A 14819-nucleotide genomic window follows, 5' to 3' on the forward strand; every position below is an offset into this window, starting at 1 on the left:
ATCCTTATTTCTTGGGCTTTTTTGCCTTGATTAAAATTAATATAGGCTAGTGTGTATTTGGTTTATAAATGGTTTTCTAAATAATTCCGTTTTCTACCCAGACAAATCTTACGAGAAAACAATTGCCTACAGACATTGCTGCAGCACTTAAAATCACACAGCTTGACAATAGTCAGCAATGCATGTGGAACCCTTTGGAATCTCTCTGCTCGAAATGCCAAAGATCAGGAATCTTTGTGGGACATGGGAGCAGTTAGCATGCTCAAAAATCTAATCCATTCTAAACACAAAATGATTGCAATGGGAAGTGCTGCAGCTTTGAGGAACCTAATGGCCAACAGACCTGCTAAGTACAAAGATGCCAACATTATGTCTCCAGGTTCAAGTCTGCCATCTCTGCATGTTCGAAAACAAAAGGCTCTTGAAGCAGAACTGGATGCTCAACAATTATCAGAGACTTTTGATAATATTGATAATTTGAGCCCCAAAACCTCCCATCGCAATCGACAAAGACACAAGCAAGGCCGATACAGTGAGTATGTTTTGGACTCTGGAAGGCATAATGATGATGGGGTATGCAGATCAGAGAGTTTCAACACTGGAAATTTGACTGTGCTGTCACCATACATGACTTCTTCAATGCTACCTTGTTCATCAAGAGACAGCAGGGGCAGTGTAGAAAGTTCCAGAGCAGAAAAGGACCGAAGTGTCGAAAGAGATCGAAGAGGAACAGATACTGCTTCATTTCCCTCTTCATCTGATAATGTGCCAGATCCTTCTAAACGGATAGGCAGACAGCTTCCTACCACTGCAGCTCAAATAGCCAAGGTGATGGAAGAGGTATCAAGTAAACATTTATCCTCCGAGGGCAGGAATTCAGCATCTACTTCTGACCAACATTGCGTGCCAGAGGACAGGACTGGAATAAGACGAGCATCATCATCTCATCCCCATTCGAACATTTTTAACTATGCTAAACCTGAAAATTCCAACAGAACCACTTCCATGCCTTATGGGAAAATGGAGTACAGGAGGTCATCAAATGATAGCTTGAATAGTGTGAGCAGCAGTGATGGCTATGGGAAAAGAGGGCAGATGAAACCATCGATAGAGTCTTACTCAGAGGATGACGAAAGCAAATTCTGCAATTATGAAAAATATCCAGCTGATCTTGCCAACAAAATTCACAATGCCAATCATTTAGATGACAATGATGCAGAATTAGACACACCAATTAATTACAGTCTTAAATATTCAGATGAACAGCTAAATTCTGGCCGACAGAGTCCATCACAAAATGAACAGTGGGCACGGCAAAAGCATATTGTAGAAGAGGAGATAAAAAGGAATGAACATAAACAGACCAGAACTCAACCCTCTGAATATTCAATCTATTGTGAAAGTACCTGCAGTGGGGATGAAGCACATATTAAATTCCAACCTCGATTTGGTCAGTCTGATTGCTCTTACAGCACCAGGGCACATAACAAGTCTGAACAAATTAGAGTTGATTCTGAGCACAGAATGAACCAGAAAGTTAATCCATCTCTTTGCCAGGTAGATGATTATGAAGATGACAAACCAACCAACTACAGTGAACGGTACTCTGAAGAAGAACAGCATGAGGAGGAAGAGGACAGGCCCACAAATTACAGTATAAAATTTACAGAGGAAGAACACCATGTTGAACAACCAATTGATTATAGTTTGAAATATTCCTCAGAAATCCCTCCTTCACAAAAGCAGTCTTTTATGTACCCAAAAGGTCCTTCAGTTCAAGACACAACAAAGGATCTTGCAGCATCAAGTTGTGGGAGCACACCAAGTTCCAAAATCAGCACTTCTACTCAACAGCGGCGACTTCACCCTAGCTCTGCACAAACTAGAACAACTGCCACCCCTGCAGTACAGAAATCAGCCACTTGTAAGGCTCCTTCAATTAACCAAGAAACTATGCAAACTTACTGTGTAGAGGATACTCCTATTTGCTTTTCAAGATGTAGTTCACTATCATCTCTGTCATCAGAGGATGAAATGGAAGGGCGTGGCCAAGCCAAGCATGTATCAGATGATGGCACCACTTTGCAGATTATTGACCTCAAGGAAAATCATGGACAGTTATCTGCTGAGGCAACAATAGGTGATGGCTCCTCTACTTCGCAGCAGACACGAATGAAACAAAGTAGGCTGCAGGCCACCAATGTGTCTCAACCAGATATTTCTCGGCAGAAAGCTGTTGAGTTCTCTTCAGGTGCCAAATCACCATCCAAGAGTGGAGCACAGACTCCTAAAAGCCCACCAGAGCACTATGTGCAGGAAACTCCTTTGGTATTCAGCAGATGTAGTTCAGTCAGTTCACTGGGGAGTTTTGAAAGTCAATCAATTGCCAGTTCCATTCAGAGTGAACCTTGCAGTGAAATGGTTAGTGGAGTTATAAGCCCAAGTGATCTTCCAGACAGTCCAGGACAGACGATGCCTCCTAGTAGAAGTAAAACTCCACCACCTCAACCAGCTCAACTAAAGAGAGATGCACATAAAATCAAGGAACAAACTAATGTTAAAAACAGAGAGACTGGCCAAAGGCAAGAGGCTGTGAATGCAGCAGTTCAAAGAGTCCAGGTTCCTCAGGACGGTGATAGCCTGATGCATTTTGCTACAGAAAACACTCCAGATGGATTTTCTTGTGCATCAAGTTTAAGCGCTCTTAGCCTTGATGAACCATTTATTCAGAAAGATCTTGAGCTCAGAATAATGCCTCCTGTTTATGAAGATGATCATAGGGCTGAAGAACCTGATAAGGAGGAAGATACAAGTGTGAAAAATAAACGTAAAGCAGAGAAAGCTGCAGAACCTGAGAAAGATATACTGGAAGATGATGATGATGATATAGATATCTTAGAAGAATGCATAAATTCAGCCATGCCAACTAAATCTTCAAGTAAAGCAAAGAAAACTACTGCTAGTACAACATCACGGATACCACCTCCTGTAGCAAGGAAACCAAGTCAATTGCCTGTGTACAAATTGCTTTCTAATCAAAATAGAGTCCATGCTCAAAAACATGTCAGTTTTAACCATGATATATTTAGGGAAGATATGCCACGAGTCTATTGTGTTGAAGGAACTCCAATTAACTTTTCAACAGCTACATCTCTAAGTGACCTCACCATTGAGTCACCTCCAAATGAATTGGCAAATTCAGAAAGCATTCGTCCTGCATCTGAATCTGCAATGATGGAAAAGAGAGATACTATCCCAACTGAGGGCAGGAGTATGGATGATGCTGAGACAGCAAAAGGTCTCATTGCTGCTCAGCCAGGGCAAGATGATAAAATGGAGGAAGGTGATATTCTAGCTGAATGTATAAACTCTGCTATGCCAAAAGGAAAGAGCCATAAACCCTATAGAATTAAAAAAATGATGAATCAAGTGCAACATGCATCAACATCTGTGAACAATTCAAATATGCAAGAGGCTGAGAAAAGAAAACCAACATCTCCAGTGAAACCTTTATCTCAGAACAGTGAATACAAGGCACGTTCATTACAACGAGCATCTATATCTGATCCTCCAAGTAGCTTTTCTGCTGAAGGCAGCTACACAGAAAACAGGAAAGACATGGAAAAGGCTAGCAAAAGGCAGGCCACAAAAAATGCTGCTGGGGATTTTCAAGATAAACCACCAAGTAACGATAATCGTATTCGTGGAGGTTTTGTATTTGACTCTCCGCATCATTATACTCCAATTGAAGGAACTCCATATTGTTTTTCACGAAATGATTCACTGAGTTCACTTGACTTTGATGATGATGATACTGATCTCACAAAAGAGAAAGCAGAACTGAAAAAAGAAAAAGGCAAAAAAGACAAAGTTTCCAATGATGTAAAAAATTGTAATAACGAACAAATTCCTAACAGTCAGCAACCTACTGATAGAATACAACCAGGTCAAAAATCCTTGCCAGGCAGAGGGCAGTCAAAATCTGCATTACAGAGGCAGTCTGTTTTCTCCCAAACTCCAAAAGACAACAATGACCGAGAACCAGTTACAGATGAGAAAATGCAGAATTTTGCCATTGAAGACACTCCTGTTTGCTTTTCTCGTAATTCATCCCTAAGTTCTCTCAGTGATATTGACCAGGAGAATAATAATAAAAAAGCAACACAGCACAGTGAACAGGGAGAGCACACAAATAACCAAGTTGCTGTTAACAGACCTCCAGCCTCTGGCTATGCACCCAAGTCATTTCATGTTGAAGACACACCAGTGTGCTTTTCTAGAAATAGTTCCCTTAGCTCTCTTAGTATTGACTCTGAAGATGACCTTCTACAGGAGTGTATCAGTTCAGCTATGCCAAGAAAGAAAAAGCACCTTGCAAAAAGTAAGAGTAACTGGGAAAATACAGGAAGTGATACTTCTGCAGCGTCAGTGGAGGAGACAGACGAGTCTATGAATTTAAGAGAGCAAGTGCAAAGCCCTATTTCAGAACAGGCTTTTTCTCCAGATTCTGAAAGCTTTGACTGGAAAGCCATTCAAGAGGGTGCGAATTCTATAGTAAGTAGCTTGCACCAGGCTGCTGCTTGCCTGTCAAGACAGGGTTCTTCTGATTCTGATTCCATTCTGTCACTTAAATCTGGTATTTCCTTAGGATCACCCTTTCATCTTACACCTGACCAGGAAGAAAAACCATTCAGTTCCAATAAGGGCCCTAAAATCGTGAAACCTAGTGAGAAAATCACCAGTGACAACAAAAAGAATGACGAGGAAAATGTTAAAGCTATTCGAGGAGGGAAAAGGGTATATAAAAGTTTAATAACTGGGAAGGCTCGTTCCAATGTTGAGACTGCTTCCAGTCAGCCAAAACACACTCAACAGGCAAATATGCCTATGATCTCACGTGGAAGGACCATGATTCACATACCTGGTGTAAGGAACAGCTCACCTAGCACCAGCCCAATTCCGAAAATGCCACCAAAAAATACAACCTCTAAAAGTCCAAGCCCAGCACATAATTCAAATAATTCACCTCGAGGTATTAAAACTCCAATAAAATCAGAGTCAAGTCCAGTAGGCAAGCAAACAAATGCTCAGGGAGCATCAAGCAGCAAAGGACCTTCTAGGTCAGGCTCTAGAGACTCTACTCCTTCTAGACCTTTCCAACAATCTCTATCAAGACCAATGCTGTCTCCTGGTCGAAATTCTATATCTCCAGGAAGAAATGGAATCAGCCCCTCAAACAAGCTATCACAACTGCCAAGGACATCATCTCCAGGTACTGCCTCAGCTAAACCTTCAGGATCCGGAAGAATGTCTTACACATCTCCAGGTAGACCACTGAGTCAGCAGGCCCCATCAAAGCAAATGGGTCTAGGAAAGGGCACACCATCTATTACAAGAAGTGAATCAAATTCTAAGGGGCTAAGCCAGAGTGTCAGTAGCACTGTACCAGGTAAAAGAGTAGAACTATCAAGAATGTCTTCAACAAAATCAAGTGGCAGTGAATCTGAAAGATCCGAAAGGCCTACATTAATGCGTCAGTCTACTTTTATAAAGGAAGCCCCAAGTCCAACATTGAGGAGAAAATTAGAAGAGTCTACTTCTTTTGAATCTTTATCACCACCTTCAAGGCCTGCATCACCAACTAGATCACAAACTCAGACTCCAGTTTTAAGTCCATCTCAGCATCTAGATATGGTGTCCAGTCATTTACCAAATCAAACTAGCAGTTGGAGAAAAGTACCTCCAAACCAGAATATGTCTGCAGAACATCTTGAAGTGAGACCTATGCGGAAACATGACATAGCTCGTTCTCATTCTGAAAGCCCTTCAAGGCTTCCTGTAAACCGATCTGGTACATGGAAGCGTGAACATGGCAAACATTCCTCTTCCCTTCCTCGAGTAAGCACATGGCGAAGAACAGGGAGTTCTTCATCAATTCTGTCAGCTTCTTCTGAATCAAGTGAAAAGGCAAAAAGTGAAGATGAGAAACCACATCAAGGGAATTTTGCACATGGTAATAAACAAGCCAAGGAAAACCCAGCTCCCTTGAGAGGAACTTGGAGGAAAATTAAAGATAATGAAATTCCACAATTGAACAACCACCCTCAGAATTCTTCAGCTATAAATAGTGTTGAATCCAAACATTTAGTTTACCAGATGGCTCCTCCTGTGTCAAAGACTGAGGATGTGTGGGTGAGAATTGAGGACTGCCCAATAAACAACCCTCGGCCTGGAAAATCTCCAACAGGCAATACGCCCCCAGTTATCGATGATGTGTCTGAAAAATTATTTCTAAGTGATGAAGAAGGTTCAGGTGATGGACAGAACAAACCATCTTCAGAACATAGAACTCCTCCTCATGGTCTAAGAATGGAAAAACATTTAAATTCATTTACGCAGTTGGATAACCCAGAGAAAAAGGCAACAGAAGCAAAATCTGCTGTGAATAGTTCTGCTACCTCACCAGAAACTGAGACCACAATTGTCACAGAACGTACACCTTTTAGTTCAAACAGCTCAAGCAAGCACAACTCACCTAGTGGTACTGTTGCTGCAAGAGTAACTCCTTTCAACTACGTACCCAGCCCTCGTAAAAGTAGCACAGATAACAGCTCCACACGACCATCACAAATTCCAACACCTGTAAACAACAATAAAAGAAAAGAGAGCTCTAAACCTGAAACCACTGAATCTAGTGGAAATCAAAGCCCTAAACGTCATTCTGGATCGTATTTAGTAACTTCTGTTTGAAATAACCTATGGTTGTAGAAAATTGATTTATTATGTATGATTTTGGCACAACTATCTGATATTTGGAGATGACTGGTTTTACAAGAATTATTGATCAACTTACATGCTTTTGTAAATATCTACTTTTTTTCTCTTGCAGAGGGTCTTTGTTAAGGAAGCCATATTTGTTAGGAAACTATATAGATGCTGGTGGAAATTTGACAGATGCATTTGGTTAGGAGGTCTGAGATTATTCCTGCAACTCATGAAGGCAACACATTGTACAGTCAGTTTTACTTGCATTATGCATTGAGTTCCTGCCATGATCCTTTATGTATTGCTTGGCTTATATAACAAAAATATTTGGAAATTGTCTAGATAAGTCCATTAAAACTTATCAATCATGTTCAACATTTTAATAGCAAAAAAATTGGTCAGGGAGTTTTAAAAATTAGAATCTAATTACATACATGCAAAAAAAGTGAATGAAATGAGTATTAATATTCCATGTTAGTAATTGTGAAGTATCCTAACCCTCTAAGCAATCATGCAGCTGTGAAATTCACAGCCTTATGATTTCTGCTGCAACAGCCTTCCCCAGCCTGCTCTTGTGCATGATCAGATCGGATGGTATGTTGTCTGAAGCAATGACTCAATTCTGTGATCACATGATGTGCATAGATAGCTACGGTGTATTAATATACACTGCTGTGTGTGTGCTGCAAAAAGATTGTCTGTACCTAGCAGCTTTGGATTGGAGTATTTTCTCCTGATCTAGATTTTACCAGAAAAGTAGTTAGAGCCATTGCTATGCTGTAACTTGTTGTATATTGTTATTTGAGGTGAGATGGCTACTCTTTTTTGAATGAGACAGACATTGTTTCAAAAGAACTAAATGGACATTTCAAAATAAATTATTACTGTACGTATTCTGTTTGTGTCAGTTGAATTTTTGTGGATAAACTTTGCATTGAAGAAAAACAGATGTTTTTATGCGATTTCTGGACTCACTCATAAAGTAAGGAATGTTAGTGCTAGTGACTTGGGGAAAGTTATGACTCTGTGACTTGATGACAGACAAGCAGTCATAGAAGCTTGTAACACAGGAGGAAGCCAGCCAACCATCATGTCTCTGCAGTTCTTTGCTAGAACAATCCAAAACTAATTCAGTGCATCTTCCATGCTTGGAGCTTGTATCCATTTTTCCATTAAAAGATGCAACTGTCTTCTGACTTGAACACTCCCAGTGCTTAAGGATTCTCATGCTCCAGACACCCTTAGTGTAAAGATATTTCTCCTGTTTCCTCACTTTCTTAGATCAATTTAAAATTACTACTGTCGGGATAGAGGTGGTTGAAGGGTTGAGGGAGGAGTTGGAGAGAAAGGGCCATTTGTTATCATTCATATTTTATTTTTATTTTATTTAGAGATACAGCACTGAAACAGGCCCTTCGGCCCACCGAGTCTGTGCCGACCATCAACCACCCATTTATACTAATCCTACATTAATCCCATGACCCTCTCACATCCCCACCTTCCCTACCACCTACCTATAGGGGCAATTTATGGAAGCTGAATGTGTGAATCATGTCACCAAGGAGCAGGAAGAAGAGAAAGTCCAAAGATAGATCCTTGGGGAACTCCAGTGGTAACAGGTGTGCAGGTGGGAAGAATAGTCATTGCTTCAGTCCCTCAAAACTGGACAACAGAGGAGAAGAGATGAAAAGGATTAGTACATCAGTCATAAAGGAGATCATTTACGTTTTTGGGCAGGGCTATTTCTGTGGTTGAGAAGGGCAGAAGCTAGACGAAAGAAATTTGAATAGGAAGTTTTGGGAGAGGTGGGAGGCAAAGACATGCTAGGAATAAGAGTAGGCCATTCAGCCCCTCAACCCTATTCTGCCATTCAACTAGATGATGGCTGGCATGCAACATTATTGACTTGTTTCTCAACTCTATTTACCCTCCTTTGTTCCTTATCCCCTGATACAGTTACCTAACAAAAGTCCATCACTCAGTCTTGAAAATTTCAATTAACTCGTATCCTTTTATGGGGCAGTGTTCCAGATTTCCACTACTATTTATGTGGAAAAGTGGTTCTTGATTTCACTACAAAATAGCCTTGCATTAATTTCAAGGACATTAGAGAGGTTAGGGAATAGGTGATAGTTGGAGAAGGTATATTATTCATAGTTGAGTTTATTTAACGAGGGGGGTGATGGTAATTGTGAAATGGTACAGGACTTTGTCTAACGCTGGTGTACTATTGATGTCAGCTAGTATGAGTGGGGAAGGAATTGTGTGGTGCATCTCACGGAGGTGATGAGCTTGGAGAAAGGGGGAAATGGGAGACAAACTATCAAGTGATAACGGAAGGAGCTGTAATAGGTGAGAAATCATCAAAAGCTTAAGTATTTATCCACCAGTCTGCTGCTAATTTAATTTGTTTCAGGTTTAAGGACAAGAGAGCAACATGCATTTTAACACGAGTGAAGTACTGCGGATGCTGGAAATCTGAAATAAAAACAGAAAATGCTGGAAACGCTCAGCAGGTCACTGACCTGAAACATTGGGTGGAATTTTATGGGCCCTGCAAGAGCGGAATCTGTGGCGTGCGGGGTGATCAAATAAGGCAGGAATAGTTTTTTCGGATTTCCAACAGAGGGATGTTTCAGTGAAATTAAGTCAGGCAACATGTTTGGGGAATTCCGGGATTCCCCAGCATGGTGGCAGATTGCTGCTTTGCATTCATTTACATGCCATGATTACTCATTAGCCTACACTTGGTTCCAATTAAGTCCTACCTGCCAGATTAAGTGAATGGCGAGCGCTATTCCCGTGCCACCCGGTTCACGCTCGTTTGAACATGGCGTGCGACAGTCGGCTTTGAGCGGTTGAGTCTGAGCTCAGTGCTTTTCTTGAACAAATCGGCAAAACTAATACAAGCATTGGAATGGATGTTTGCTTCCAGGCTCACCAGCAGCAAGGGCAATTCTTTTCAGGGGATGGCTGCAAAGGCATGGGTGGGTCTAAGTGGAGGAGCAGGGGAGGACAGGGTTGGGTTACCAAGTCTACATGGAAGAGCAGGGGAGGCTACTCGGGGAGAACAGGGTTGGTTTTAACGAGGTTTACATGGATGAGCAGGGGAGGCTACTCAGGGCGAGCAGGGTGGGGTTACCGGGTGCATGAAGGAACAGGGGAGGTTACTCAGGGAGAATGGGGTGGGGTTACCAGTTCTACATGGAAGAGAAGGGGAGGACCAAGGTTGGGTTATCCAGTGCATGGAGGAGGAGGGGAGAGCCAAGGTTGGAATTATCGGGTGCATGGAGGAGGAGGGGAGAACCAAGGGTCGAGTTACTGGGTGCATGGATGAACGGGAGGGTGGCGGGGAGAACCAAGGGTGTGTTTATCAGTTGCATGAAATATCAGGGCAGGGAGGTGGGGAGCGTCCAGGGTGTTTTTTTTTATTTGTTCATGGGATGTGGGCAGCGCTGGCAAGCCACCATTTATTGCCCATCCCTAATTGCCCTTGAGAAGTGTATTAGCTATTTTTGCATCTGAAGTTGTCTGTGGGTGGCTGCAGCATTGTTGGATGGATTTGAGTATTACAGTCATCAGAAGAAAATAAAGGGCCTAAAGGGAGGGATGAGTGCTATCAACGTTGGGAACCTGTGGGGCAGATTCAGGGTATGGCTGGCAGAGGGAACGGTCACAGTCAATGGGGGCAAATGGATTCTGTAGGGGGCAAGGTCGTGACTTGGGGTTGGGTATTCTACAGCATAGAGAGGGGAAGGGGATTCGGCAGTGATATTCAGTTTGATTTCAGGAGGATCAAGGGTCAGAATGGGCATTTCGATGGTAATAGGAGTAGGAACGGGGGGAGAGATGGCATGAATCAATTGATTGTGACAGTGTGCATGGCAATGGGGGGAGGTTTAAGGTTACATTGGGTAGGTCGAAGATAATGGGTTCAGGTTGGAAGGTGGGGAGACTTGCTTTAAACTGCACCCGCACCATTTTCTCAATCGATAATGGAAACTATGTGGCTACCCAAGGATTGCAAGGTGAGTGGAAGGAGACAAATGATTGTAGGTGGGTACTCAACCTGGTTGCATCTCTAAGGCACAGAAAAAAAAGACTGCACATTGCCTAAATGTTTCTGCTGACTGGCAGCATAAGGCTGCATTGGAACGATATGCTCACTTCATTATTTGCAAAGCTGCAGCGACATGGGTGTCATACCCCCCCATTTTTTTAATACCATGGGAAGTGGAGCATATGGAGCAAGTAAGGATGGATCTTTACCCACAACGCATGGTGGCTGAACACCAGCAACGGGCCAAACAGGAAGGTGAGGACGCTGCTACAGACAACATAAGGAACGGCATTATCGAAGACGGATGCTGGCACGTCTTTGTATCCTCAGGGCAAGGACAAATGACCATCAAATATCAGAGGGGCAATGCCAGGCATGCATAAGGATTTATCATAAAATTGGCACAGAAAAGTCTCCGATCCTGCTGCATGACCTGCATCTGTTTCAGTTTTATGGGACACCCATGCCACTTTTCCCCCAAGGTGAATGCTGCACTCAACTGATTGCCTATCGGCAGTCTTCCAGGGATCAACTGGCGACATATGTGGCATTTTACAGTGTACAAATAATTGTATGGAAGAGGTGACCAATGCCCTATTTCCTCGTGTCAATGAGTTCACCTATTTATCTGTAGATGAGGACAACCATGCAGCAAGGTCTGCGGACTTTGTCGCCATCGCTGGTTTCCCTAGAGTGCAAGGGGTTAATGACGGCACTCACGAAGCGATTAGAGCTCCCTGGGAGATGAGCCGCATGTGTGAATCACAAAGGCTTCCAATATTTGAATGTACAACTGTTTTGCAAAGACAGGAGAAAATTAATGCACGTTAGTGAATGTTTCCAAGGGATGTGTCATGACTCATATTTTTGATGAAAACACAGCTGTCAGAAGTTATTGAAGAACAATCTGAATTGAATGCCTGGATCCTGCGTTCAAGGATTACCCGCTTGCTACATGGTTGATGACACCAGTGCATCAACCCTAAAGTGGAGCTTATTCAAGGAGCAGCTACTGCGTGTCCTTGATAAGTATGTACCTGTGAGGCAGGGAGGAAGTTGAGCGAGGGAGCCGTGGTTTACTAAAGAAGTTGAAGCGCTTGTCAAAAGGAAGAAGGCGGCTTATGTTAGGATGAGACGTGAAGGCTCAGTTAGGGCGCTTGAGAGTTACAAGCTAGCCAGGAAGGATCTAAAGGGAGAGCTAAGAAGAGCAAGTAGAGGACACGAGAAGTCATTGGCGGATAGGATCAAAGAAAACCCTAAGGCTTTCTATAGGTATATCAGGAATAAAAGAATGACTAGAGTTAGAACAGGGCCAATCAAGGATAGTAGTGGGAAGTTGTGTGTGGAATCAGAGGAGATAGGGGAAGCGTTAAATGAATATTTTTCGTCAGTATTTACAGTAGAGAAAGAAAATGTTGTCGAGGAGAATACTGAGATTCAGACTACTAGGCTAGATGGGATTGAGGTTCACAAGGAGGAGGTGTTAGCAATTTTGGAAAGTGTGAAAATAGATAAGTCCCCTGGGCCAGATGGGATTTATCCTAGGATTCTCTGGGAAGCCAGGGAGGAGATTGCAGAGCCTTTGTCCTTGATCTTTATGTCATCATTGTCGACCGGAATAGTGCCGGAAGACTGGAGGATAGCAAATGTTGTCCCCTTGTTCAAGAAGGGGAGTAGAGACAGCCCTGGTAATTATAGACCTGTGAGCCTTACTTCGCTTGTAGGTAAAATGTTGGAAAAGGTTATAAGAGACAGGATTTATAATCATCTTGAAAAGAATAAGTTCATTAGCGATAGCACGGTTTTGTGAAGGATAGGTCGTGCCTCACAAACCTTATTGAGTTTTTCGAGAAGGTGACCAAACAGGTGGGTGAGGGTAAAGCAGTGGATGTGGTGTATATGGATTTCAGTAAGGCGTTTGATAAGGTTCCCCACGGTAGGCTATTGCAGAAAATACGAAAGTATGGGGTTGAAGGTGATTTAGTGCTTTGGATCAGAAATTGGCTAGCTGAAAGAAGACAGAGGGTGGTGGTTGATGGCAAATGTTCATCCTGGAGTTTAGTTACTAGTGGTGTACCGCAAGGATCTGTTTTGGGGCCACTGCTATTTGTCATTTTTATAAATGACCTGGAAGAGGGTGTAGAAGGGTGGGTTAGTAAATTTGCGGATGACACGAAGGTCGGTGGAGTTGTGGTAGTGCCGAAGGATGTTGTAGGGTACAGAGGGACATAGATAGGCTGCAGAGCTGGGCTGAGAGATGGCAAATGGAGTTTAATGCGGAAAAGTGTGAGGTGATTCACTTTGGAAGGAGTAACAGGAATGCAGAGTACTGGGCTAATGGGAAGATTCTTGGTAGTGTAGATGAACAGAGAGATCTTGGTGTCCAGGTACATAAATCCCTGAAAGTTGCTACCCAGGTTAATAGGGCTGTTAAGAAGGCATATGGTGTGTTAGCTTTTATTAGTAGGGGGATCGAGTTTCGGAGCCACGAGGTCATGCTGCAGCTGTACAAAACTCTGGTGAGACCGCACCTGGAGTATTGCGTGCAGTTCTGGTCACCGCATTATAGGAAGGATGTGGAAGCTTTGGAAAGGGTGCAGAGGAGATTTACTAGGATGTTGCCTGGTATGGAGGGAAGGTCTTACGAGGAAAGGCTGAGGGACTTGAGGTTGTTTTCGTTGGAGAGAAGGAGGAGGAGAGGTGACTTAATAGAGACATATAAGATAATCAGAGGGTTAGATAGGGTGGATAGTGAGAGTCTTTTTCCTCGGATGGTGATGGCAAACACGAGGGGACATAGCTTTAAGTTGAGGGGTGATAGATATAGGACAGATGTCAGAGGTATTTTCTTTACTCAGAGTAGTAGGGGCGTGGAACGCCCTGCCTGCAACAGTAGTAGACTCTCCAACTTTAAGGGCATTTAAGTGGTCATTGGCTAGACATATGGATGAAAATGGAATAGTGTAGGTCAGATGGTTTCACAGGTCGGCGCAACATCGAGGGCCGAAGGGCCTGTACTGCACTGTAATGTTCTAATGTGCTCACACATCCACCAGATCTATAATCGATCACACCATTGGCATTTTTAAAATGCCCTTATGCTGCCTTGAGAGGTCTTGAAGGGCTCATCATGAAATGCCAGCGAAGGTCTCATGAATCAAGGGTGTTTCCTGTGCATTACAAACCTGGCACTTAGACACGGCTATTTTCTGCAGGTGGAGGAACAGTAACAACAACAGTCCTCCGCAGATTGAAGAGGGTGAGGAGGAGGATAACAATGCAAATGGTGCCGTAATAGATATAAGGACAATGGAGAGATGTGAAACGGACATCATGGAGCACCTCATATTTGCACTTCTCTGACAACAGTAACCTGATATAAAAAAGTGATGCTGAGATGAGAAAACATGTATTCTCCAATTATGTTCACAAATGCATGAGGTCTTAATCATTGCTGCAATCAGAAACAAGGACTCTCCTGCCAACATCACATCAAGCTGTAGTGGAGATGTTGTAAATGGCCTTTATGTTTGCCACTTCATTGAAAGCGACATGTGGCTACATTGAAAATATTGAAATGCATCAAGGCATTAACCCGCGCACAAAAGCTGCAACATTACAGCACTTTGATGTGCACAGCAGATGTGATGTTCTGTGGGTTATGATTCATCGGGGAACACATCAATGCTAGGAAAGTAAGGTTGTGAGCACCCTTCCATGAATGGAAGGCATGTTTGCATTTTGAATATTGAACAATATGCATTTGTTATACAGCTATCATTGAGGACTGAAGGCTAACATAAAACTGAAAAATAGTCACTGGACACTTTCTGAAAGACATTGCAAGCAACAATGCATTCGTGTCATACACCTCCAGTTAACATTTTCCTCTTTAAATGAAACCAAGCAAATGCCTTACGAGAGTGGATTACAAATTCAAGTAAATAAAGATGTATTCAAATTTGATCAAAACATGGACATTATTAACAGCACC

General features: G+C 42.7%; 1 protein-coding gene across 11 annotated transcripts in view; it reads left to right on the forward strand.

Annotated features, from left to right (window-relative positions):
• apc (APC regulator of WNT signaling pathway) overlaps window positions 1-7673 on the forward strand; it is a 263447-nt gene extending 255774 nt beyond the window's left edge. For 10 of the 11 annotated variants that reach the window (XM_068029831.1, XM_068029833.1, XM_068029832.1 and 7 more), the window contains one exon: window positions 102-7672. In XM_068029831.1, coding sequence (XP_067885932.1) covers window positions 102-6750 — 6649 coding nt within the window. In that variant the 3' untranslated portion in view covers window positions 6751-7672. Of the gene's footprint in view, window positions 1-101 lie in introns of all 11 variants that reach the window. The other variant, XM_068029842.1, reaches the window with a different exon arrangement.
• The last annotated feature ends 7146 nt before the right edge of the window (window positions 7674-14819 follow it).

The sequence above is a fragment of the Heterodontus francisci genome, chromosome 4, assembly GCF_036365525.1.
Source record: "Heterodontus francisci isolate sHetFra1 chromosome 4, sHetFra1.hap1, whole genome shotgun sequence".
Lineage (NCBI taxonomy): Eukaryota > Metazoa > Chordata > Chondrichthyes > Heterodontiformes > Heterodontidae > Heterodontus > Heterodontus francisci.